The sequence below is a fragment of the Bos indicus genome, chromosome 27 (assembly GCF_029378745.1).
Source record: "Bos indicus isolate NIAB-ARS_2022 breed Sahiwal x Tharparkar chromosome 27, NIAB-ARS_B.indTharparkar_mat_pri_1.0, whole genome shotgun sequence".
Taxonomy (NCBI): Eukaryota; Metazoa; Chordata; class Mammalia; order Artiodactyla; family Bovidae; genus Bos; species Bos indicus.
In genome coordinates this window covers 34,295,278-34,322,153 of record NC_091786.1, presented here as the reverse complement: position 1 = coordinate 34,322,153, position 26,876 = coordinate 34,295,278, and the positions used below count along the sequence as shown (strand labels likewise).

At 37.4% G+C, this 26,876-nt stretch overlaps 1 protein-coding gene across 5 annotated transcripts in view; it reads right to left on the bottom strand.

The window, feature by feature from the left end:
• ADAM32 (ADAM metallopeptidase domain 32) overlaps nucleotides 1–26,876 on the bottom strand; it is a 174,347-nt gene that overhangs the window by 130,754 nt on the left and 16,717 nt on the right. For all 5 annotated transcript variants that reach the window (XR_011564439.1, XM_070781446.1, XM_070781445.1 and 2 more), the window contains 3 exons: nucleotides 23,169–23,244; nucleotides 17,478–17,554; nucleotides 15,996–16,173 (listed from right to left, as the gene is read on the bottom strand). Coding sequence is in view for 4 of the 5 variants with exons in the window: in XM_070781446.1 (XP_070637547.1) it covers nucleotides 15,996–16,173; nucleotides 17,478–17,554; nucleotides 23,169–23,244 (331 nt within the window). In the remaining variant the exon portion in view is untranslated. The remainder of the gene's footprint in view (nucleotides 1–15,995; nucleotides 16,174–17,477; nucleotides 17,555–23,168; nucleotides 23,245–26,876) is intronic.

Genomic DNA, 26,876 nt, shown 5'->3' with positions numbered 1-26,876 from the left:
AGGAGCGTCTTTTAATTTCACAGATGCAGTGATTTTGGAGCCCAAGAAAATAAAGTCTTTCACTGTTTCCATTGTTTCCCCATCCATTTGCCATGAAGTGATGGGACTGGATGCAATGATCTTCGTTTTTTCAGTGTTGAGTTTTAACGTCTTCAAGATTCATCCATATTGCCAAAAATGGCAGCACTTTCTTCTTAAGGCTGAATAACATTCCACTATATTGATAAATGTACATAACAATTTATTTAATCATTACTTATCCAGATACTCAGATTGGTTCATATTTTTGCTACTGCAAATAATGCTTCAGTGAACACAGGCGTGCATATATGTTTTCAAGTTAGTGCATTTATCTTCTACTAAGAAGAATTATGATTTCAGGTCTTATATTCAAGTCTTTAATCCATTTTGAGTTTATTTTGTGTATTGTATAAAAGTTATCCATTCATTCTTTTGTATGTCACTGTCCAGTTTTCCTAATACCATTTATTGAAAAGCCTGTCCTTTCTCCATCATATATTTTTGGTTCTTCTGTCATAAATTTATTAACCATATATATTTGGGTTTATGTCTGTCTGTTGGGTTTATTTATAGTCTGTTACACTGATCTGGATATATCTTTTCATGTCATTATAATATTATTTTAATAAATATAGCTTTGTAATATACTCTGAAATCAGAGAGTTTGAAGACTCCAGCTTTGTTTCCTTTCTCAAGATTGCTTTGTTATTTGGTGATTGTAGTTCCATACAAACTTAAGGATTATTTTCCTGTTTCTTTGAAAAATACCATGGGAATTTTATAGGGATTGCACTGAATATGTAGATTGCTTTGGGTAGTATGGAAATTTTAACAACCTTGATTCTCCCAATCCATGAGCATGGAATATCTTTCCATTTGTTTGTGTCTTCTTCAATTTCTTTCATCTATATCTTGTAATTTTCAATATAGAGTTCTTTCACTTCCTTGGTTAAATTTATTCCTAGGTATTATATTCTTTTTGATGCATTGTAAATGGGTGTTTATTTCTACTTTTGACAGTTTATTAGTGGTGTATAGAAACACAACAGATTTCTGTACATTTGTTTTGTATCCTGCAAGTTTACTGAATTTGTTTATTAGTTTCAACAGTCTTTCTGTTATGGAGGCCTCTTAGATAATCATCAAGGCTGCAGCCTGAGAGGCAGACTTCTAATTACATGCACATCTATTGGCTAAGTGTAATGTTTCCCAGACACTTCAGAGGGTGAGTGCTATCTTTGAGTGCTCCATCTGCCCTAGTTTTTAAAAGTATTACCCCAGTTTTTGAAGCTGCCCTCCAGGGAATGCTCCTTGATTGCCTGGCTCTGGTGGCTAGGGGGCTTGCATTTCTGAGACACAAAGGACTGCAACTATTGAAGAGATGGCTCTTGGCAAGCTGCAAATCCCAGAGCACTGTGTAGATAACATACTGAGGAAGGCTTCAGGTTTAGCACACATCCAGTGCAAATGACAGAGCTTCTCTCAAGGAATGCAGTCTGTGGACACCATCTTGGCACACTCCCTTTGCCTTGCTCCAGCTCTCCAATATCTCCCAGAAAAGAGCATATACACTTATTTGAAGCCCCAGGTTTTATGACTGCTGCTAAGGAAACACTGCTAGATATCCTGGAGAACAGTGCGTACACTTGCAATCCCACAGGACTATATACATGTGCATACTTTTGAAAGCAGCTGCCTGAGGATCTAGTTTCCAAACAACCAGAATCTAAGTACTAAGAATCTCCCCTTCAAGACACTAATATGCTACTTGGATAAGCACAAAGTTTTGAGAGATGACAAAGAGCTGGAGCAGGGTTGAACAACAAGTTTCACTCTTACACAAGGACACGCCAAGATTAGGAGAGGTGGTTTTTCATCTACTGTATAAAAACCAACACAGAAAGTCAAGCAAGATGAAAAAACAAAGGACTGTGTTCCAATTGGAAGAACAAGATAGAAAACTCATAAAAAAAAAACTCAGTGAAATGGAGACATGTAATTTACCTGATAAAGAGTTTAAAGTACTTGTCTTAAAGATGCTCACTGAACTGGAGAGATGAGTCAATGAATATAGTGAGAACTTTAACACAGAGAGAGAAAATATAAGAAACTATCAAAGAATAGTCACAGAACTGTTGAATACAATAACAAGTGAAAAATACAGTAGAAAGGGTCAACAGTGGAGTAGGTGAAGCGGAAGAAAAAAATTTAGTCAACCCAAAGAAAATGCAGTGGAACTCAAAAGAGAAACCAAAAGAAGAGAGAATTTAAAATAGGAAAGATAGCATAAGGGGCTACAAAATAATAAACTAACAAACATTTGCATTTACAGAAGTCCTAGAAGGAGAAGAAAAAGGGGTAGAAATTTTGTCTGTAGAGACAATGATTGAAAACTTCCCTAATATGGGTAAGAAAAAAGACATTTGGACTAGGGAAGCCCACTATCTTTTTGAAAAATGCAAAGATCCCCACTCCAAAGCCCATTATAATTTTAATGTCAAAAGTAAGAGCCGCAAGAGAAAATGTTTTACATACAAGGGAATCGCTATAAGACTATTAGCAATTTTTCAGCAAAAAACTCTGCAGGCCAGAAAAGAATAGCACAATATATTCAGGATGCTAGAAAAAAATTCTAACTATCTCTTCTTCAACTCTGAATGACAAAGCTTCGAAGTTTTACAGACAAATAAAAATAATAGAGTTCATCAATATTAAACCAGTGTGACAAGAAATTTTAAAGGGACTTATTTTAGTTGAAAAGAAAGTGTACTAATTAGTGATAAGAAAATAACTTTGGAACGATGAAGATAAAAAGGTAACATATCAAAACATTTGAGATACAATTAAAACAAAAGAAAAATTGTAATATAAATGCCTAACTTAACTTTATACCTGAAGAAACTAGAAAAACAGGAGCAAACGAAAACCAAATCTACCAAAAGGATAAAATATGAAATAGAAATTAGAGAACAGAGCTTTTATCAAGATGGAAGAGTAAATAGATCCTGAGCTCACCTCCTCCCACAACCACATCAAAATCACAACTATCTTCAGAATAACCATGCATGAAAAAGATTAGAACTTACCAGAAAGGATCTTCTACAACTAAAAATATCAAGAAGGAACCAAAGAGACAGGTAGGAGGAGCAAACTCGCAAAATAATGAAACTTACAGCAACCTACAAACTGGAAAATAATTATACTACACAGATTATCCCATGGGAATAAGAGTTCTTGAGCCCCATGTCAAGCTCCCTTGTCTGGGAAGCAGCACTAGAAATCCAGCACTGGGAAGATGAGCCCCTTCTAAGCATTTTGCTTTGAAGGCCAGTGGAGCTTAATTTCAGGATCTTCACAGGACTAGGGGATAAAGAGATGTCAGTCCCAACATCACACACAAAATCTTATGTGCACCAGGACCCAGGGCAAAAGAATATGACAGGTGCCTAAGCTAGACCCACCTACTGATCCTGGAGAGTCTCAATAAGCAGGGGACGGCTGCAGCTCGCACTGGTGATATAACCACTGATAGTAGGCATATTTGGAAACATTCAACCATGTGAACACTGCTACTAGTGGCTGCAATCTTGACACATTAGCATCAAGACCTACTTAAGACCTGGAATGCATATGACATCTCCTACAGAAGGCCAGTTCTCCAAAGTTGAGAAATGTAACTAACCTACCACATACATAAAAACACAAAGAGCAATTTAGGTTTAAAAAAAAAAAAAAGAAGCAAAAAAAATACATTCCAGTAGAAGGAACAAGATAAAATTTCAAAAGAACTAAGTGAAGTAGAAATAGACGACCCACCCAAAAAAGAGGGCAGAAGAATGACTATAATGTGACCAAAGAACTGAGGAGGACAATAGATGCACAGAGCAAGAAGTTAGAAGTTCTTAACAAAGAGGTAAAAAAAAAAAAAGAAAGAAAGAATGACCAGAGGTGAAGAATAACTGAATGTCCAAGGAGCAGTGGCTGCACGGGCTCAGGAGGGCCGAGGGGAGCCACTCCACGCTCAAGGTCAGGAGGGACGGCTGTGAGGAGATACCCTCGTCCAAGGTAAGGAGCAGCGGCTGTGCTTTGCTGGAGCACCGTGAAGAGATATCCCACGTCCAAGGTAAGAGAAAACCAAGTGAGACAATAAGTGTTGCAAGAGGGCATCAGAGGGCAGACACACTGAAACCATATCACACAGACCATTGCCTGGTCTAACTCAATGAAACTAAGCCATGCCCTGTGGGGCCATCCAAGACAGGAGGGTCATGGTGGAGAGGTCTGACAGAATGTGCTCCACTGGAGAAGGGAATGGCAAACCACTTCAGTATTCTTGCCTTGAGAAGCCCATGAACAGTATGAAAAGGCAAAATGATAGGATACTGAAAGAGGAACTCCCCAGGTTGGTAGGTGCCCAATATACTACTGGAGATGAGTGGAGAAATAACTCCAGAAAGAATGAAGGGATGGAGCCAAAGCAAAAACAATACCCAGGTATGGATGTGACTGGTGATAGAGGCAAGGTCCGATGCTGTAAAGAGCAATATTGCACAGGAACCTGGAATGTTAGGTCCATGAATCAAGGCAAATTGGAAGTGGTCAAACAGGAGATGGCAAGAGGGAACATCGACATTCTAGGAATCAGCGAACTAAAGTGGACTGGAATGGGTGAATTTAACTCAGATGACCATTATATCTACTACTGAGGGCAGGAATCCCTTAAGAGAAATGGAGTAGCCATCATGGTCAACAAAAGAGTCCAAAATGCAGTACTTGGATGCAATCTCAAAAACGACAGGATGATCTCTGTTCGTTTGCAAGGCAAACCATTCAATATCACAGGAATCCAAGTCTATGCCCCAACCAATAATGCTGAAGAAGCTGAAGTTGAACAATTCTATGAAGACCTACAAGACCTTCTAGAACTAACACCCAAAAAAGATGTCCTTTTCATTATAGGGGGCTGGAATGCAAAAGTAGGAAGTCAAGAGTTACATGGAGCAGCAGGCAAATTTGGCCTTGGAGTACAGAATGAAGCAGGGCAAAGGCTAATAGAGTTTTGCCAAGAGAACGCACTGGTCATAGCAAACACCCTCTTCCAACAACACAAGAGAAGACTCTACACATGGACATCCCAGATGGTAAACACTGAAATCAGACTGATTATATTCTTTGCAGCCAAAGATGGAGAAGCTCTATACAGTCAGCAAAAACAAGACCAGGAGCTGACTGTGGCTCAGACCATGAACTCCTTATTGCTAAATTCAGACTTAAATTGAAGAAATTAGGGTAAACCACTAGACCATTCAGGTATGACCTAAATCAAATCCCTTATAATTATACAGTGGAAGAGAGAAACAGATTTAAGGGACTAGATCTGATAGATAGAGTGCCTGATGAACTATGGACTGAGGTTCATTACATTGAACAGGGACAGGGATTAAGACCATCCCCATGGAAAAGAAATGCAAAAAAGCAAAATGGCTGTCTGAGGAGGCCTTACAAATAGCTGTGAAAAGGAGAGAAGCAAAAAGCAAAGGAGAAAAGGAAAGATATAAGCATCTGAATGAAAAGTTCCAAAGAACAGCAAGGAGAGATAAGAAAGCCTTCCTCAGTGATCAATGCAAAGAAACAGAGGAAAACAACAGAATAGGAAAGACTAGAGATCTCTTCAAGAGAATTAGAGATACCAAGGGAACATTTCATGCAAAGATGGGCTCGATAAAGGACAGAAATGGTATGGACCTAACAAAAGCAGAAGATATTAAGAAGAGGTGGCAAGAATACACAGAAGAACTATACAAAAAAGATCTTCATGACCCAGAGAAACAGGATGGTGTGATCACTCACCTAGAGCCAGACATCCTGGAATGTGAAGTCAAGTGGGCCTTAGGAAGCATCACTACGAACAAACCTAGTGGAGGTGATGGAATTCCAGTTAAGCTATTCCAAATCCTGAAAGAGAATGTTGTGAAAGTGCTGCACTTAATATGCCAGCAAATTTGGAAAACTCAGCAGTGGCCACAGGACTTGGAAAAGGTCAGTTTTCATTCCAATCCCAAAGAAAGGCAATGCCAAAGAATGCTCAAACTGCTGCACAATTGCACTCATCTCACACGCTAGTAAAGTAATGCTCAAAATTCTCCAAGCCAGGCTTCAGCAATACTGAACCGTGAACTTCCTGATGTTCAAGCTGGTTTTAGAAAAGGCAGAGGAACCAGAGATCAAATTGCCAACATCCACTGGATCATAGAAAAAGCAAGAGAGTTCCAGAAAAACATCTACTTCTGCTTTATTGACTATGCCAAAGCCTTTGACTGTGTGGATCACAATAAACTGTGGACAATTCTGAAAGAGATGGGAATACCAGACCACGTGACCTGCCTCTTGAGAAACCAATATGCAGGTCAGGAAGCAACAGTTAGTACCGACCATGGAACAACAGACTGGTTCCAAATAGGAAAAGGAGTATGTCAAGGCTGTATATTGTCACCCTGCTTATTTAATTTATATGTAGAGTATATCATCAGAAACGCTGGGCTGGAAGAAGCACAAGCTGGAATCAGGATTGCCAGGAGAAATATCAATAACCTCGGATATGCAGATGACACCACCCTTACTTATAGCAGAAAGTGAAGAGGAACTAAAAAGCCTCTTGATGAAATTGAAAGAGCAGAGTGAAAAAGTTGGCTTAAAGCTCAACATTCAGAAAATGAACATCATGGCATCTGGTCCCATCACTTCATGGGAAATAGATGGGGAAACAGTGGAAACAGTGTCAGACTTTATTTTGGGGGGCACCAAAATCACTGCAGATGGTGACTGCAGCCATAAAATTAAAATACACTCACTCCTTAGAAGGAAAGTTATGACCAACCTAGATAGCATATTCAAAAGCAGAGACATTACATTGCCAACAAAGGTCCATCTAGTCAAGGCTACGGTTTTTCCTGTGGTCATGTATGGATGTGAGAGTTGGACTGTGAAGAAAGCTGAGCTCTGAAGAATTGATGCTTTTGAACTGTGGTGCTGGAAAAGACTCTTGAGAGTCCCTTGGACTGCAAGGAGATCCAACCAGTCCGTTCTGAAGGACATCAGTCCTGGGTGTTCTTTGGAAGGACTGATGCTGAAGCTGAAACTCCAGTACTTTGGCCACCTTATGCGAAGAGTTGACTCATTGGAAAAGACCCTGATGCTGGGAGGGATTGGGGGCAGGAGGAGAAGGGGATGACAGAGGATGAGATGGCTGGATGGCATCACTGACTTGATGGACATGAGTTTGAGTCAACTCCAGGAGTTGGTGATGGACAGGGAGGCCTGGCGTGCTACAATTCATGGGGCTGCAAAGAGTCGGACACAACTGAGCATCTGAACTGAACTGAACTGATAGTAGATTAAATGATACAGAGGAATTGATCAGTGAGCTGGAAGAGAGTAGAGGAACTCACTGGTGATGACCAGAAAGAATAAGAGAATGAAAAGAAATGAAGACAGTTTAAAAGATCTCTGGGGCAATACCAAGAACACTAATATTCACATTATAGGGGTCCCAGAAGATCCCAGAGAGAAAAAGCCTGACAAATATTTGAAAAAATAATAGTTGAAAACTTCTGAAAGCTGAAGAGAAGTGAAGCACAGAGACTATCATACAGGATTAACCCAAAAAGGAACAAACCAAGACATATTATAATCAAAATGGAAAAAAATGAACATAAAGAGAAAACAGTAAAAGCAGCAAGAGGAAAAGAAAATCAACTAATATAAGAGCACTCCCTTAAGGCTATTAGCTGATTTTTCTGCAGAAACTCTCCAGGCCACGAAAAAATTGGCACCATATATTTAATGTGATAAAAAGGAAAAAGCTAAAACTAAGAGTATGCCACCAAGCAAGACTTTCATTCAGATTTGATGGTGAAATCAAAGGGTTTACAGACAAGTAAAAACGAAAAGAAATCAGCACAATCAAACCAGTTTTACAACAAATGGTAAAGGAACTTCTCTAGACAAAAAAAATAAATAAATAAAAGGCTACAACTAGAAATAAGAAAATTTCAAAATAACTTTATCGGCAAAGGCAAACATACAGCAAAGGTAGGAACTCATACATACACAGAGTAACTGGGAAGGTTAGAAGACAAAAGTAAAATCATCTGCATCAACAAAGAGCAGTTAAGAGATACACAAAACATTCAAATGTAAAAATGTGATGTTGAAAACAGTAATTGTGAGAAGAGAGTACAAATGCAAGTTTATTTAAATGCATTTAAAATTAAGGTATCAGCAACATGAAATAATCACATATATACACAGACCTCATGTTACCTCCAACACTTTGGCCACCTGATGCAAAGAACTGACTCATTAGAGAAGACCCTGATGCTGGGAAAGATTGAAGGCAGGCGGAGAAGGGGACAACAGAGGATGAGATGCTTGGATGGCATCACCAGTACGATGGACATGAGTTTGAGCAAGCTCTGGGAGTTGGTGATGGACAGGGAAGCCTGGCATGCTGCAGCCCATGGGGTCGCAAAGAGTCAGACACAACTGAGGAACTGAACTAACTGACCCACAGAAAAAAATCCATAATAGATATACATACAAAAAAGAAAACAAATTCTAAACATACAACTAAAAATACTCAACAGTCATCAAAAACAAGAGGAGAGTACAAAAGAGGAAAAAGGAAAAAAAGATTTACAAAACAAATCCAAAAACAATTAACAAAACGGCAACAGGAACATTAATATTGATAATTATCTTAAATGCAAAGAAATTAAGTGTTCTAACCAAAGCATACAGCAATTGAATAGATACAAACACAAGACCTATATAAGTGCTGTTTACAAGAGTCTTGCTTCAGATCTAGAGAGACACACAAACTGAAAGTGAGGGGATTGAAAAATGTATTCCACAAATGGAAATCAAAAGAAAGCTTAAATAGCAATAATTATATCAGATGAAATAGACCTATTTAGAAACAAACTTAGAATAAAAATTGTTACAGGAAACCAAAAAAGGACACTACATAATAATCAAGGGATCAATACAGTATGAAGATATAAAATTATAAATATATATGTGCCTAACTTATATGCAGAGTATATCATGAGAAACGCTGGGCTGGAAGAAGCACAAGCTGGAATCAAGATTGCCGGGAGAAATATCAATAACCTCAGATATGCAGATGACACCACCCTTACTTATGGCAGAAAGTGAAGAGGAACTAAAAAGCCTCTTGATGAAGGTGAAAGACGAGAGTGAAAAAGTTGGCTTAAAACTCAACATTCAGGAAACGAAGATCATGGCATCTGGTCCCATCACTTCATGGGAAATAGATGGGGAAACAGTGGAAACAGTGTCAGACTTTATTTTGGGGGGCTCCAAGATCACTGCAGATAGTGACTGCAGCCATGAAATTAAAAGATGCTTACTCCTTAGAAGGAAAGTTATGACCAACCTAGAAAGCATATTGAAAAGCAAAGACATTACTTTGCCAACAAAGGTCCGTCTAGTCAAGGCCATGGTTCTCTTCCTGTGGTCATGTATGGATGTGAGAGTTGGACTGTGAAGAAAGCTGAGCACCTAATAATTGATGCTTTTGAACTGTTGTGTTGGAGAAGACTCTTGAGAGTCCCTTGGACTGCAAGGAGATCGAACCGGTCCATTCTAAAGGAGATCAGCCCTGGGATTTCTTTGGAAGGAATGATTCTAAAGATGAAACTCCAGTACTTTGGCCACCTCATGCGAAGAGTTGACTCATTGGAAAAGACCCTGATGCTGGGAGGGATTGGGGGCAGGAGGAGAAGGGGACGACGGAGGATGAGATGGCTGGATGGCATCACTGACTCGATGGACATGAGTCTGAGTGAACTCCGGGAGTTGGTGATGGACAGGGAGGCCTGGCGTGCTGCGATTCATGGGGTCGCAAAGAGTCGGACACGACTGAGCCACTGAACTGAACTGAACATAGGAGCACCTGAATACATGACAAATATTAACAGATATAAAAGGAGAAATCAACTGTAATACAAGTGTAGTAGGGAATTTCAACACCCCACTTATACCAATAGACAGATCATCCAGACAGAAAATCAATAAGGAAAACATAAGCCTTAAATAACACAACAGACCAAATGAACCTAATTGATATAGAGAGAGCATTCCATCTGAAAGAACAGAATACATGTTCTTTTCAAGTGCATATGGAACACTCTACAGGATAGATCACATGGTATGCCACAAAACAAGCCTTAGTAAATCAAAGTAACAGGCATCTTTTCTGACCACAATTCAATGAGACTAGAAATCAACTACAAGAAAAACACTACAAAAACAAAAACACATAGAAGGTAAACAGTATGCTACTAAACAACCAATGGATCACTGAAGAGATCAAAGAGAAAATCAAAATGTATGTAGAAACAAATGAAAACACAAGGATACAAAAAGAGAAATGAAAATGAAAACATAAGGATCCAAAACCTGTAAATGCAGCAAAAGTAGTTCTAAGAAGCCAGTTTATAGCAATGCAAGTGTACCTCAGGAAACAAGAGAAATCTCAAATAAACAACAGAATATTACACCTAAAGCAATTAGAGAAAGGCCACCATATAAAATCCAAAGTTAGTGTAAGGGAAGAATTCATAAAGATCAGAGCAAAATAAATGAAATAGAAAGTGAAACTAAAAGCTGACTCTTTGAAAAGATAAACAAAATTGATAAACCTTTAGCCAAACTCATCAAGAAAAAAGGGAGAGTGTCCAAACGAATAAAATCAGAAATTAAAAAAGAGAAGTTACAATTGACACCAGAGAAATACAAAGGATCATAAGAGACTACTAAGAGCAATTAAACATCAATAAAATAGAAAGCCTAAAAAAAATAGATAAATTATTAGAAAGGCACAATCTTTCAAGACTAAACCAGGAAGAAACAGAAAATATAAACCAAACAACCATAAGTATTAAAGTTAAATCAAAAAAATAAATAAATAATAAAGTTAAATCAGCAATTTTAAAACTCCAAACAAAAGCATCAATGTTCATCAGCAATATTGGCCTGTAAATTTCTTTTACTGTATCTCTGCTTGGTTTTAGTATCAGGGTGATCGTGGCCTCATAGAATGAGTTTGGAAGTGTTCTTTCCTTTGCAATTTTTTGGAATAGTTTCAGAAGGATACATATTAACTCTTCACTAAATGTTTGGTAGCATTGTCCTGTGAAGTCAGCTGATCCTAGACTTATGTTTTGGCTACACAGTGCAGCATATGGTATCTTAGTTCCCTGACCAGGGGTTGAACCTGCACCACCTGCACAGAAAGCAAGGAGTCTTAATCACTAGACCACCACGGAACACTGATGCAAAAATCCTCAACAGAACACCAGCAAACCAAATCCAGTGACATATTAAAGGAATCATACATCACGATCAAGTGAGATTTACTGCAGGGAGACTGACGAGTTTTCAATATTTGCAAATCAAGCAGTGTGATATACGACATTAACAAACTGAAGATAAAAACTTATGATCATCTCAATAGATGTAGAAAAGGGTTTTGATAAAATTCAACAATGATTTATGATTTAAAGCAAACTCTCCAGAAATTGAGCATAGAGAATCTTTTCTACCTCAACATAATAAAGACCATATATGACAAATTTGGCTCAGACAGTAAAGCATCTGCCTACAGTGTGGGAGACCTGGGTTCAATCCCTGAGTCGGGAATATCTCCTGGAGAAGGAAATGGCAACGCACTCCAGTATTCTTTCCTGAAAAAGCCCATGGACGGAGGAGCCTGGTAGGCTACAGCCCATGGGGTCGCAAAGAGTTGGACACAACTGAGCAATTTCACTATGACAAATCCACAGCTAACATATATTCAGTGGTGAAAAGCTGGACACACTCCCTGTAGGATCAGGAACAAGAGAAAGATGTCCACTCATACCACTTATATTCAACATGATTTTGGAAATCTTGATCACAGCAATCAGAGAATAAAAAGAAATAAAAGTAACCTAACTTTGAAGAGAAGAAGTAAAACTGTCACTGTCTCCAGATGACATGTTACTATTCATAGAAAATCTTAAAGACACTACCAGAAAACTATTTGAGCTCATGAACGAATTTTGTAAAATTATAAGATACAAAATTAATACACAGAAATCTGTTACATTTTATATACTAACAACAAAAGATTAGGAAAGAAATTAAAGCAACAGTCCTATTTACCACCACATGAAAAAGAATAAAATACCTAAGAAGAAACCTACCTGAGAAGTCAAAAGACCTGCATTCCAAAATCTTTAAGATGCTAATGAAAGAACTTGCAGACAGAACAAACAGATGGAAAGATATACCATGGTCTTACATTGGGAGAATCAATACTGTCAAAATGAACATATTGCCTGAGGCAATTCAGTGTAATCCCTATGAAATCACCAAGAATTTTATACAGAATTACAACAAAAAATTTTTAATTCATATGGAAATACTAAAGACCCTGAGTAGACAAAACAATCTTGAGAAAGAAAAAAGGAGCTGGAGGAAATCACAGTCTGTCCTCAGATTATACTACAAAGTTACATAATCAAAACTGTATGATACTGGCACAAAAATAGACATATAGATTAATGGAACGGAATAGAAAACCCAGAAATAAACCCGTGCACTTATGGTCAATTAATCTAGGACAATGGAAGCAAGAATATAAGACAGAGAAAAGACAGTCTCTTCAATAAGCGGTGCCAGGAAAACTGGACAGCTGCATGTAAAACAATGAAATTAGAACATTCTCTAACAACACACACAAAAATAAATTTACAGCAGATTAAAGACCTAAATGTAAGACTGGGTACTGTAACACTTCTAGAGAAAAACACAGGCATGACACTTTTTGACACAAATCAAAGCAGTATCTTTTTGGAGCCATTTATTAGAGTAATGGAAATAAAAACAAAAATAAACAATTGGGACCTAATCAAACTTCTAAGTTTATAAACTTTTGCACAGCAAAGGAAACAATAAACAAAACAAAAAGACAACCTATGAAATGGGAAAAATATTTGTAAACAATGAAACCAACAAGGGATTAATCTCTAAAATGTACAAATAGCTCATAGAGAGCAATATTAACAAAAACAACTCAATCAAAAAAATGGGAAGAAGACCTAAATAAACCTTTCTCCAAAGAAGACATAAAGATCACCAATAGGCACATGAAAAGATGATCAACATCCTAATTGACATGCAAATCAAAACTGAAAAGGGATACTACCTCACACTGGTCAGAATGGCCATCATTAAAAAGTCTACAAATAAATTCTGGAGAGGGTATGGAGAAAAAAGAACCCTCTTACACTGTTGCTGGGAATATAAACTGATACAGCCGCTATGGAGAATAAACAGTATGGAGATTCCTTTAAAAAGTAAAAACAGAGTTACCATATGATCCAGCAAATTCCACTCCTCAGCATATATCCACAAAAGATAAAAACTCTAATTCAAAAAGATACATGCACCCCAGTGTTCACAGCAGCACTATTTACAACAGCCAAGACATGGAAGCAACCTAAATATCCATAAACAGATGAATGGATAAAGAAGATGTGTTATATGTATATAAAGGAATATTAGTGAGCCAAAAAAAAAGAATGAAATAATGTCATCTGCAACAACATGGATGGATGTAGGGATTATCACGTTAAGTGAAGTAAGTCAGAGAAAGACAAATATAACATGATATCATTTATATGTGGATCTAAAAAAGTGATATAAATGAACAGGGAAGTATATTGAATTCTTCTAATAACTTATAATGGAAAAGAATCTGAAAAAGAATATATGCATACATATGTATAACTGAATCACTTTGTTGTACCCTTGAATCTATTTCAACATTGTAAACGAACTATACTCCAATAAAAATTTTAAAAATTGAAAAAACTACCATTATCCAGCAATTCCACTTCTGGGTCTTTATCCCAAGGAAACAAAAATCACCATCTTGAAGAGATTATCTGCACCCCCATGTTCAATGCAATATTATTTAGAACAGTTAATACATGAAAATAACCTAAATGTCCATCAATTGATGAATGGATAAAGAAACTTGGTGCATGCATACATACACACACACACACACACACACACACACACACAAAGGAATGTTACTGGCCATTAAAACGAAGGAAAGCTTGCCCTTGCATCAACATGATTGAACCTTGAGAGCATTTTGCTAAAGGAAATGTCAGACAAAGCAAGACAAATACCGTATGATCTCACTTATATGTGGAATCTTAGGGAAGAAAACAAATACAAAATACCAGACTCATAGGTACAGAAAAAAGGTTGGTGGTTGCCAGAGGTATGTACTGTGAAGTGGGATAAATGGGTGAAGGTGATCAAAAAGTACAAATTTCCATTATAAGATAAATAAGTTCTGGAAATAGAATACACATCATGGTGATTATAATTAACAATACTTCAATGTATATTTGAAAGTTTCTAAGAGAATTAATCTTAAAAGTTCTCAGCACAAAAAAAGAAAATTGTACACTATATGTTGTGATAGATGTTAACTACTTATTGCAGTGATCATTTCACAATATATTTATCAAATTATTATGCTGTATACCTTATACCAACACACTGCCAATTATATCTCAATAAAACTGGAAGAAAACTTTTAAGTAAAAATAGCTTTTAAAATATAGTAACATATTCTAGATATTTAAAAAGCACAACCAAAGACAAAATGTCCCACTATACAAAAATACAGTAAAAAAGGATCTGACAGAATTTGGCCAGAACACCAACAATGTCCACCATACTGATTAATCTAAGCCATTATAGATTACTCTCCTAAATTCTTAGAATGAAAATAAAATTGCTCATATTTAGTAAATAAAATTTCATTTTAAAATATATATGTGTTTGTGTGATAGCATTGAGTACTTTGGCACTCCATGTACATTTCATTGTACATTTCAGACCTGTATTATTTTGGATATAGGATTAGAAGCTGTAACAGAGACACAAGAATAATGGATTAAACAAGTTGGAGTTTATTTCTCTCTTATATTAAAAGACTGAAGAGGCATGGTGATTTAGTCTTATAAATTCCTCAGGAGCAAGGTTCATTCTACCTTACTGCTCCACGACGTAGAGTATCATTGCCATCATTGTGGACTAGGATGTACCAATATGTTCACACTGCAGCCAGCAGGAAAGGGCAAAAGACAAGAGGATAAGCTTTCTTCCTTTAGAACTCTATCTAGATGTGACATGTTACATCTGTCACATGTCAGTATCTATAACTTTGTCACAAAATTCTACCTAGGTGCAAGAGAGGTTGAGAAATGTCTTAATTTTTACATGTCTGGCTAAATTCTGATGAGTTTGGTCTATTTTTTAAAAAACTGACAGAAGCCAAGTAGAACATATATTGTGAACACTTCCATATACTTCTTATATAAACTATGCATATTAATGCCACTTTTACTTGGCAAAAATATTTTCTCTTTCATAACTACTTTTGTGAGGACCAAAACATGCAGTTATACAGGTGAACAATTTACATTGGCCATACATGGCAATTCAACTTATGACATTTTAATTATATCTATAATTTAATTAATGCTGATTTCTTGGTTATAAATGCAGATTTCATAAATATTTGATTAATCGATAATTTCCAGGAATATAGAGATAAAAGCAGGAAGTGAGTTTTTAACATTTATATTGAATATGCACTAATATGCACAGTTAATAAAAAGTAAATGATTGTTGCAAAGAGAAGAAGGTAACGTATGGTTCAAAGGAAGTTGTTAAGGCTAAGAAAAAGTGAGAATGTTAAAGAAAAGTAGCTACAGCTATCTAACGGGTTAATAAATTTCCTTTAAAAATAAATAGAAACAAAAAAAAATAAATAGAAACAATAACTGCCTTGAAAGAGTAATAAAACATGCACAACTCACTTTTTCACTTATAAAAATGTTATAGTCCATTGGGTTTTGTTCTGTGTCTTCTTTATTTTCAGTAAGAACTGTAAATTCATTCTTTCCATTCCCTAGTTTGTAAAGAAGATGCTGAAATTCAAATGCAGATTCCAGAGGCTCAATTCCATACGAAACATTTTCAAACTGCAATATTCCTCTGTAAAATTAAGGACAAAATTTTACTGATTTTCATTCTATTTTATAATTCTAATTTTAACTAATTCTATAATTAATTCTATATTATAAAACTCTGACAGAATTCCAAAAAGAGGATGAGGAGGAGGAAGGAAAGAGGGGAAGGAGAAGAAAGAAAAGATACAGAATGTTTTTGGGCTCTGTATTTTGTCCCACAGTCTTTGTATTTTGTAGATGACTCTGAACAGACCAAAAATAAAAATTTTCCCAATTCCAAAAACTATCTATCTAATTTTCTTTATAGTTATAAACACAGCTGAAATTAGCAGTTGCTTAGGTATGCAGCAGTACTGTGTATACAGCATTACATGATCAAGTCATTCCCCTGTCCTCCAAGTCAGTGATTTAATGAAAGCAACAGCATATAGAAATCTGTAAAAATTTTGATCTGTTTTGCACTATAATGCTTACATTGCTTGTATAACAAAAGGATACATAATGAGCAATTTTATCCATAAAAATAAAATTTAGCAGTAATTATAAGGCATTTATGAATTTTATGTACATAATCTGAATAAGAAATTTAAAGTAATATAAACAACTTTTATAAGTATTCTTCCTTGAATATAGGTAACAGTTCTAGCGACTATTCTCTAAAAACCAAATTTTAGAATTCCATGTAAAAAGCAGCAAGTAAAATTCGTTTGTGAAAACAAGGATCCTATACTACAAAAATGAAGATGAAGAATGTCCTGACAGAATGGAAAGCCCTCCAAGCACAAAGGAGGAAACTTTACAATTCTTAGAGAGTTTAAGACAGTGATATTACTAGAAAAAATGAGTAAGTACTATAATAATTATTATTTGTTTATACAAAAGTGCTTCCTCTCTCTGCAGATGATTTCCCGCGTGAAAGGGCATGCTTCGTTTATGCATTTTTATATCTCCAGACACTAGTCTAGTAACTGGTACAAAAATATTCGCTGAAAAAAAAGCTACCCAGAACTTAGCTCTTCCAATTTGTTGTAGTCAAACATGTTCATCTGTCATTTCCACAATAAAGAATAAAAGCAAGGACACCAGGAAATCTAAACTTTCAAGGAAGTTGTGACAAGTCTCTGGTCTGTCTGGGAATTGAGGAGAAATAAGAGAAGAAACATATTCAGAGGAATATATCATTCAGTGGTATGATGGGAATATCCACATGGGAATATTCTCCACATGGAAATCCTCCACCAGCTCCACACTTGGAATAAACTAACCAGTTCACTGCAGCCAAATATCACAACTATGGTGTTTGCATATCAAGGACAAAATATACATAACCTCAGTCCAGAGCACGTGCTAAGTGTGACAAAAGAATTCGGATATCCTTCAATATATCCTTGGTAGTAGCATTGACCCTAGAAGGGAGAAAGTAAAGTAGTTACCTAGGAGTTGACAAAACTTTCTAATGACTTCTTAACTTTTTATACTTAGAACTTTCTGAATACTTTTCATAGGCTCTATACTGTTTATCGGAGAAGGCAATGGCACCCCACTCCAGTACTTTGCCTGGAAAATCCCATGGATGGAGGAGCCTGGTAGGTTGCAGTCCATGGGGTCTCTAAGAGTCGGACACGACTGAGCGACTTCACTTTCACTTTTCACTTTCATGCATTAGAGAAGGAAATGGCAACCCTCTCCAGTATTCTTGTCTGGAGAATCCCAGGGACAGGAGCCTGGTGGCTGCCGTCTGTGGGGTCACACAGAGTCGGACACGACTGAAGTGACTTAGCAGTAGCAGTATACTGTTTATATCATTGTGAATAAAAAGACATTCAGAGAAAAACATCTCCCCAGGTTTGCCACTTTCACTATATTAATGCCACTTTTCAGTTCAATGCTTGGTGTATTAATTTACACCGTTTCCAAAGTTTTATATCATATTTTAGGTAAAATTATTTTCCAAAATAGAAATTTAGGTCATTAATTAAAAGACAAAGATTGTGACTCTGGATATTCTTTAAATTCTGATAGTCTGCTAAAATGAGATGTCTAAAATTTAAGGTCACAAAAAAAAATTGAAGATCTAGAAAAAGATATACCACACCAACACAAACCAAAAGGATAACTCTGAAGCAATACTAATATTGGAAATGTAGACTTTAAGGCAAAAAGCATTACTAGAGATAAAGAGGGACGTTTCTTAATGATAAGAGTTTCAATTCACCAGGAAGATATAAATATTCCAAATTTGCATTCACTTAATAACATAGCTTCAAAATATAAAAAGTCAAAAATGAAATAATAATAAAAATAAATGCATAATCATACTAAAGATTTTTAAGCAGACATTTCTGTCAGTAACAGGTAAGTCTAGCATTCAGAATCTATAGAGGACTTGAATAGAATGTTAACCTCATAGAGATAGAATACTACACTTTAACTATATGAAATACACTTTTCTTGCACAGAGTTCTTTTTAACTACTTTTTACTGAAGCATGTAGTTAATTTACAATGTAGTAGTAGCTTCAGGTTCTTGCCTGGAGAATCCCAGGGACGGGGGAGCCTCGTGGGCTGCCATCTATGGGGTCGCACAGAGTCAGACATGACTGAAGCAACTTAGCAGCAGCAGCAGCAGCTTCAGGTGTACAATAAAGTGATTCAGTTATACATACATACATATAAATGTACTCTTTTTCAGATCCTTTTCCATTACAAGTTATTACAAGACATTGAATATACTGTGCTATACAGTAGATCCTTGTCATTTATCTATTTTATAAATAATCACATGTATATATCAATCCCTAAGTCCTAATTTATCTCTCCCTCCATCATCCTTTCTGATAATCACAAGTTATATTTTCTATGTCTGTGAGTCTATTTCCATTTTGTAAATAATTCCACTTACATCATTTTTTAGATTTCACATATAAGTAATATCACATGATATTTGCCTTTCTCCATCTTTTTTCACTTAACATATAAATCCCCAGGTCCATCTTTGTTGCTACAAATGGCATTACATCATTCTTTTTTATGGCTGAGTAACATTACACTTTCTTTTTAAAGAACACAGAACATTTACAAAAATGAAACCATATTTTGAGCCATGAAACACAACAATAAACTTTAAAGGACTGAAATCACACCAAATCAGTCTCTGACCACAGTGCAATTAACATGGAGACACAGCAAACATCATTACAAACAAAAAAGGAAGATTATATAATTTCTACAATCTCATGGTGCTATATATTTTGGTATAAATCAATGTAATTTTTCTTATTAATGCACTCTTCTATGTTAGAAGTAAGGGGAGCAAGAAGGAGCAAGAAAAGGAAATTAATGGTCCTTTCCAATTAGAAGTAAAGTAATATATATCAATAATATTCAACAAATTTTTATCATATGCTATGTGATAGGCATTTTTCTAGGCACTAGGGAGGCATCATTGAATAAAACAAACCAAAAGCTCTGGTCAAATGAAGATTATATTGCACTGAGGGAACAATAAATAAAGTATATGATACATCATATATTGATAACCACTATGGAGAAAAACAAAACAGGAGAGGTAAAAGAGTACAAAGATTAAGAGTGCAATTTAAAATAGGGATTGGACTCCCCTGGTGGTCCAACAGTAAAGAAATCTGCCTGCCAATGCAGGGCATACAGGTTTGATCCCTGGTCTACATGATTCCAGCAAGATTCCACATGCTGCAGGGCAGCTAGGTCCATATACCACAACTACTGAAGCACCTGCACCGTGGAGCCCAAGCTCAGCAACAAGAAAAACCACAATGAGAAGCCTACCCACTGTGACTGGAGAGCAGCCCCCGCCAGCTGCGACTGGAGAAAGCTCGCTTGCAGCAATGAAGACCCACCATGGCTAAAAGTATAAGATTAAAAAAAAAAAAATTTTTTTTTTAATTTGAAATCTGGACTACTCAAGGACTAATTGGATGGTTTTGAGCAAAGAACTGAAGAAAATGAGAGAGAAAAACATTGTATCTTGGGAAAGAGCAAACATCTGTATGAGAGGAAATAGAGAAAAGTTCTTGAAAGGAGAACATGTCTGGTATGTTTAAAGAATAGCAAGGAAGCCAATGTGACTTGAACAGAATTACCAATGTAAAGAGTAACAGGAAATGAGGTCACAGAGGTAAAGAGGATCAGACTGTGTAAAGCCTGCAGGATACTAAAATGATTTTCACCATTTCACCCTATTTAAAGGTTTTTATTTATTTTTATTTTTGGCTGTGCTGGGTCTTTGATGCTGCATGTGGGCTTTCTCTTATTGGTTTTCACTTTGTGAACAATAACTCATCCCATGAAGGCTTCTGAGTAGAGAAGCAACAAGATCTGACCAGGTTGGTTTTTTGTTTTTTTGGTTTTTTGGTTTTTTGTTTTTTTGGTTTTTTTGGGTTTTTTTGATCTGACCAGCTTCCCTGGTGGCTCAGAGGTTAAAGCGTCTGCCTCCAATGTGGGAGACCCAGGTTTGATCCCTGGGTCAGGAAGATCCCCTGCAGAAGGAAATGGCAACCCACTCCAGTATTCTTGCCTGGAGAATCCTATGGACGGAGGAGCCTGGTAGGCTACAGTCCATGGGGTCACAAAGAGTCAGACACGACTGAGCGACTTCACTCACTCACTCACTCAGGTTTTATTAATAGGATTCATCTGGTTGTCACGTTGAGACCTGACCCAGGGAATGAGCAAAGTGTGGAAGCAGGGAGATTATTCAGGAAGTTTTCACAATAACCCAAACTAGATGATCTTTACTTGAAAAACAGTGGTATCAGCAGACAGAGAGAAAGGAAGAAGGTAGGTTCTAAGTACATAATTTGAAAAGTAGAATCAATAGGATTCATTGATGGATGCTGCTACTGCTAAGTCACATCAGTCATGTCCGACTCTGTGCGACCCCACAGATGGCAGCCCGCTAGGCTCCTCTGTCCCTGGGATTCTCCAGGCAAGAACACTGGAGTGGGATGTCATTTCCTTCTCCAATACATGAAAGTGAAAAGTGAAAGTGAAGTCTCTCAGTCATATCTGACTCTCAGCAACCCCATGGACTGCAGCCTACCAGGCTCCTCCGTCCATGGGATTTCCCAGGCAAGAGTACTGGAGTGGGGTGCCATTGCCTTCTCCAATGGGGGTAAAACAAAAGAAAAGATTTCGGTCTATGATTTTGGGTTCAATAATATTTGTGCTTGTTTTACTATTATTTAATTTCTATTCATTTATTCAACAAAATATAAACAAATTAAATTGTGCTGCAGAGTAGAATATACTAAGTCAGTCTCAGTTCAGTTCAGTTACTCAGTCATGTCCGACTCTTTGTGACCCCATGAATCGCAGCACGCCAGGCCTCCCTGTCCATCACCAACTCCTGGAGTTCACTCAGACTCACATCCATCGAGTCAGTAATGCCATCCAACCATCTCATCCTCTGTCGTCCCCTTCTCCTCCTGCCCCCAATCCCTCCAAGCATCAGTCTTTTCCAATGAGTCAACTCTTCACATCAGGTGGCCAAAGTACTGGAGTTTCATCTTTAGCATCATTCCCTCCAAAGAAATCCCAGGGCTGATCTCCTTCAGAATGGACTGGTCGGATCTCCTTGCAGTCCAAGGGACTCTCAAGAGTCTTCTCCAACACCAAAGTTCAAAAGCATCAATTCTTCAGCGCTCAGCCTTCTTCACAGTCCAACTCTCACATCCATACATGACCACAGGAAAAACCATAGCCTTGACTAGATGGACCTTTGTTGGCAAAGTAATGTCTCTGCTTTTGAATATGCTATCTAGGCTGGTCATACTTCCTTCCAAGGAGTAAGCATCTTTTAATTTCATGGCTGCAGTCACCATCTACAGTGATTTTGGAGCCCCAAAAAATAAAGTCACCCACTGTTTCCACTGTTTCCCCATCTATTTCCCATGAAGTGATGGGACCAGATGCCATGATCTTCGTTTTCTGAATGTTGAGCTTTAAGCCAACTTTTTCACTCTCCACTTTCACTTTCATCAACAGGCTTTTTAGTTCCTCTTCACTTTCTGCCATAAGGGTGGTGTCATCTGCATATCTGAGGTTATTGATCTTTCTCCCTGCAATCTTGATTCCAGCTTGTGTTTCTTCCAGTCCAGCGTTTCTCATGATGTACTCTGCATAAAAGTTAAATAAGCAGAGTGACAATATACAACCTTGATGTACTCCTTTTCCTATTTGGAACCAGTCTGTTGTTCCATGTCCAGTTCTAACTGTTGCTTCCTGACCTGCATACAGGTTTCTCAAGAGGCAGGTCAGGTGGTCTGGTATTCCCATCTCTTTCAGAATTTTCCACAGTTTATTGTGATCCACACAGTCAAAGGCTTTGGCATAGTCAATAAAGCAGAAATACATGTTTTAATGGAACTCTCTTGCTTTTTCGATGATCCAGCGGATGTTAGCAATTTTGTCTCTGGTTCCTCTGTCTTTTCTAAAACCAGCTTGAACATCAGGAAGTTCACGGTTCACATATTGCTGAAACCTGGCTTGGAGAATTCTAAGCATTACTTTACTAGCATGTGAGATGAGTGCAATTGTGCAGTAGTTTGAGCATTGCCTTTCTTTGGGATTGGAATGAAAACTGACCTTTTCCAGTCCTGTGGCCACTGCTGAGTTTTCCAAATTTACTGGCATATTGAGTGCAGCACTTTCACAGCATCTTTCAGGATTTGAAATAGCTCAACTGGAATCCCATCACCTCCACTAGCTTTGTTCGTAGTGATGCTTTCTAAGGCCCACTTGACATCACATTCCAGGATGTCTGGCTCTAGATGAGTGATCGATCACACCATCGTGATTATCTAAGTCAGTCTAGTTCGTCTTTAATTTATCAAGACTTCAAGAAACCCTAACAATGGGTGAAATGAGGCATACATAGGTCACTTTACATATATCCTCTGTGAATAAGGTCTTCTATATTAGCAAAGTATCCAGTATAAAAAAGGTTTTTAAAAATCTTTAAAACATAAAATTTAAATCTTACCTGAATATTTGAAGATTGAGAATTCACAGATCCTTGATTATACATATAAACCATGAAATTATTTGCTAAAAAAAATCTGTATATAAAAAAGAGTGAGAGAATTTTAAGTTATTCTTTTTGAAAAAATATAAAGCAGCAGTCAGCAAACTTAGCACCCTCAAAGCCAAATATGACCTATCTCTGTGTTTGTAAATAAAATTTATTTGCATATAGCTATACTCGTTCACTTACATACGGTTCATGGCAGCTTTCATGATACAACAGCAAAGATGAGTCATTTTGACAGAGCTATTATGCTCTTCAAACCCTAAAATATTTACTATCTGGGTCTTTAGAGAAAAAGACTGCCAATCCCTGACAAAGATAGTATTTTCTTTTGACCTGTGTGTAATTTTTGTTTAAAGTAATATGCATTTACTCAAAATAATATTTCCCATCTTATTATACTCCTTTAAAAAATAAGGAAAACAAACTATAAAACAAAAGAAAAGCATTTTAAATTTTACAAAGATATGAAACGGGTGTAGGATTATAAGAGTTTTTTATTCTTTCATTCTTTCTCAATTTTACTATCATGAATATATCTTACTATAATGAAGTAGAAGAGCATTCTGTAACAGTCATAGTTCAGCTTTCTCTGGTATCATTCCTTGTCCCCATCATGCTATTTTACTTATGCTTCCTCACCTGGCACTCACTTCTCAATCCAATGTAATGTAACTAGACCACCCAGAGTAGCTTCTGCTGAGAATCTGCCATTAAAACTGATGCCATATAATGACCCCCTCATTGTCAAATCCAAAAAGAAAAAGCAGTTTGAGTCAAATAAAACTATCTGATGCACCTCACACACTGACCATACTCCCCTTCTTTAAACCATCTGCTCTTCAACTTCAGTCATACCATTTACCCCTGATTTTTCCCTCATATCACCTTGTCTCCTTGTGTAAATCCCTTCATCTGGATCCTTCTTCACTTAAATGTTTCCCTGGCATTCATTTTCTGGTTGTTTTTCCCTTTCATTAATATTTACTCCCACCTCTTCATCTTGTTCATTTCTGGTGCCTCATTTATACTTAATATATATTTAAAAAAAGATGGCTCCCATTACCTAAAATAAATATAACTGGCTATTCAAGATCTTCTGTATTTCATACAAATTTTAGGATTATCTATTCTACTTCTTGAAAAATGCATGAGTATTTTGATAGAATTGGACTGAAGCAGTAGACTGCCTTGGTTAGTACAATAAACTTTTATCAATATTAAGTCTTCCGATGTGTAAGCATGGTATACATTTCCATTTACTTGCATTCTCTTATATTTCTTTATCAATGTCTTAGAGTTTTCAGAGTACAGGTCTTTCTCCCTTCCTTAAATTTATTCCCAGGTATTTTTTTCTTTCTGATGCAATTGTACCTGGGATTTTTTAAATTTATTTTTCTGATATTTCATTATTAGTGCATCAGTTCAGTTCAGTTCAGTCGCTCAGTCATGTCCGACTCTTTCTGACTCCGTGAATTGTAGCACGCCAGGCCTCCCTGTCCATCACCAACTCCTGGAGTTCACTCAAACTCATGTCCATCGACTAAGTGATGCCATCCAGCCATCTCATCCTCTGTCGTCCCCTTCTCCTCCTGCCCCCAATCCCTCCCAGCATCTGAGTCTTTTCCAATGAGTCAACTCTTCACATCAGGTGGCCAAAGTACTGGAGTTTCAGCTTCAGCATCAGTCCTCCCAGTGAACACCCAGGACTGATCTCCTTTAGAATGGACTGGTTGGATCTCCTTGCAGTCCAAGGGACTCTCAAGAGTCTTCTCCAACACCAAAGTTCAAAAGCATCAATTCTTTGGCGCTCAGCTTTCTTCACAGTCCAACTCTAACATCCATACATGACCACAGGAAAAACCATAGCCTTGACTAGATGGACCTTTGTTGGCAAAGTAATGTCTCTGCTTTTGAATATGCTATCTAGGCTGGTCATAACTTTCCTTCCAAGGAGTAAGCATCTTTTAATTTCATGGCTGCAGTCACCATCTACAGTGATTTTGGAGCCCAAAAAAATAATGTCACCCACTGTTTCCACTGTTTCCCCATCTATTTCCCATGAAGTGATGGGACCAGATGCCATGATCTTCGTTTTCTGAATGTTGAGCTTTAAGCCAACTTTTTCACTCTCCACTTTCACTTTCATCAACAGGCTTTTTAGTTCCTCTTCACTTTCTGCCATAAGGGTGGTGTCATCTGCATATTTGAGGTTATTGATCTTTCTCCCAGCAATCTTGATTCCAGCTTGGGCTTCTTCCAGTCCAGCGTTTCTCATGATGTACTCTGCATAGAAGTTAAATAAGCAGGGTGACAATATACAGCCTTGACATACTCCTTTTCAAAACTATTTGGAACCAGTCTGTTGTTCCATGTCCAGTTCTAACTGTTGCTTCCTGACCTGCAAATAGGTTTCTCAAGAGGCAGGTCAGGTGGTCTGGTATTCCCATCTCTTTCAGAATTTTCCACAGTTTATTGTGATCCACACAGTCAAAGGCTTTGGCATAGTCAATAAAGCAGAAATACATGTTTTAATGGAACTCTCTTGCTTTTTCAATGATCCAGTGGATGTTGGCCATTTTGTCTTTGGTTCCTCTGCCTTTTCTAAAACCAGCTTGAACATCAGGAAGTTCACGGTTCACATATTGCTGAAACCTGGCTTGGAGAATTTTGAGCATTACTTTACTAGCGTGTGAGATGAGTGAAATTGTGCGGTAGTTTGAGCATTGCCTTTCTTTGGGATTGGAATGAAAACTGACCTTTTCCAGTCCTGTGGCCACTGCTGAGTTTTCCAAATTTGCTGGCATATTGAGTGGAGCACTTTCACAGCATCATCTTTCAGGATTTGAAATAGCTCAACTGGAATTCCATCACCTCCACTAGCTTTGTTCATAGTGATGCTTTCTAAGGCCCACTTGACTTCACATTCCAGGATGTCTGGCTCTAGGTCAGTGATCACACATTTTGATTCTCTGGGTCATGAAGATCTTTTTTGTACAGTTCTTCTGTGTATTCTTGCCACCTCTTCTTAATATCTTCTGCTTCTGTTAGGTCCATACCATTTCTGTCCTTTATCGAGCCCATCTTTGCATGAAATGTTGCCTTGGTATCTCTAATTTTCTTGAAGAGATCTCTGCTGCTGCTGCTGCTGCTAAGTCACTTCAGTCATGTCCAACTCTGTGCGACCCCACAGACAGCAGCCCATCAGGCTCCCCCATCCCTGGGATTCTCCAGGCAAGAACACTGGAGTGGGTTGCCATTTCCTTCTCCATTGCATGAAAGTGAAAAGTGAAGTCGCTCAGTCGTGTCCGACTCTTAGCGACCCCATGGACTGCAGCCTACCAGGCTCCTCCGTCCACGGGATTTTCCAGGCACTGGAAAACTTGAGTACTGGAGTGGGGTGCCATTGCCTCCTCCGGAAGAGATCTCTAGTCTTTCCTATTCTGTTGTGTTCCTCTATTTCTTTGCATTGATCACTAAGGAAGGCTTTCTTATCTCTCCTTGCTATTCTTTGGAACTTTTCATTCAGATGTTTATATCTTTCCTTTTCTCCTTTGCTTTTCGTGACTCTTCTTTTCACAGCTATTTGTAGGGCCTCCCCAGACAGCTATTTTGCTTTTTTGCGTTTCTTTTCCATGAGGATGGTCTTGATCCCTGTCTCTT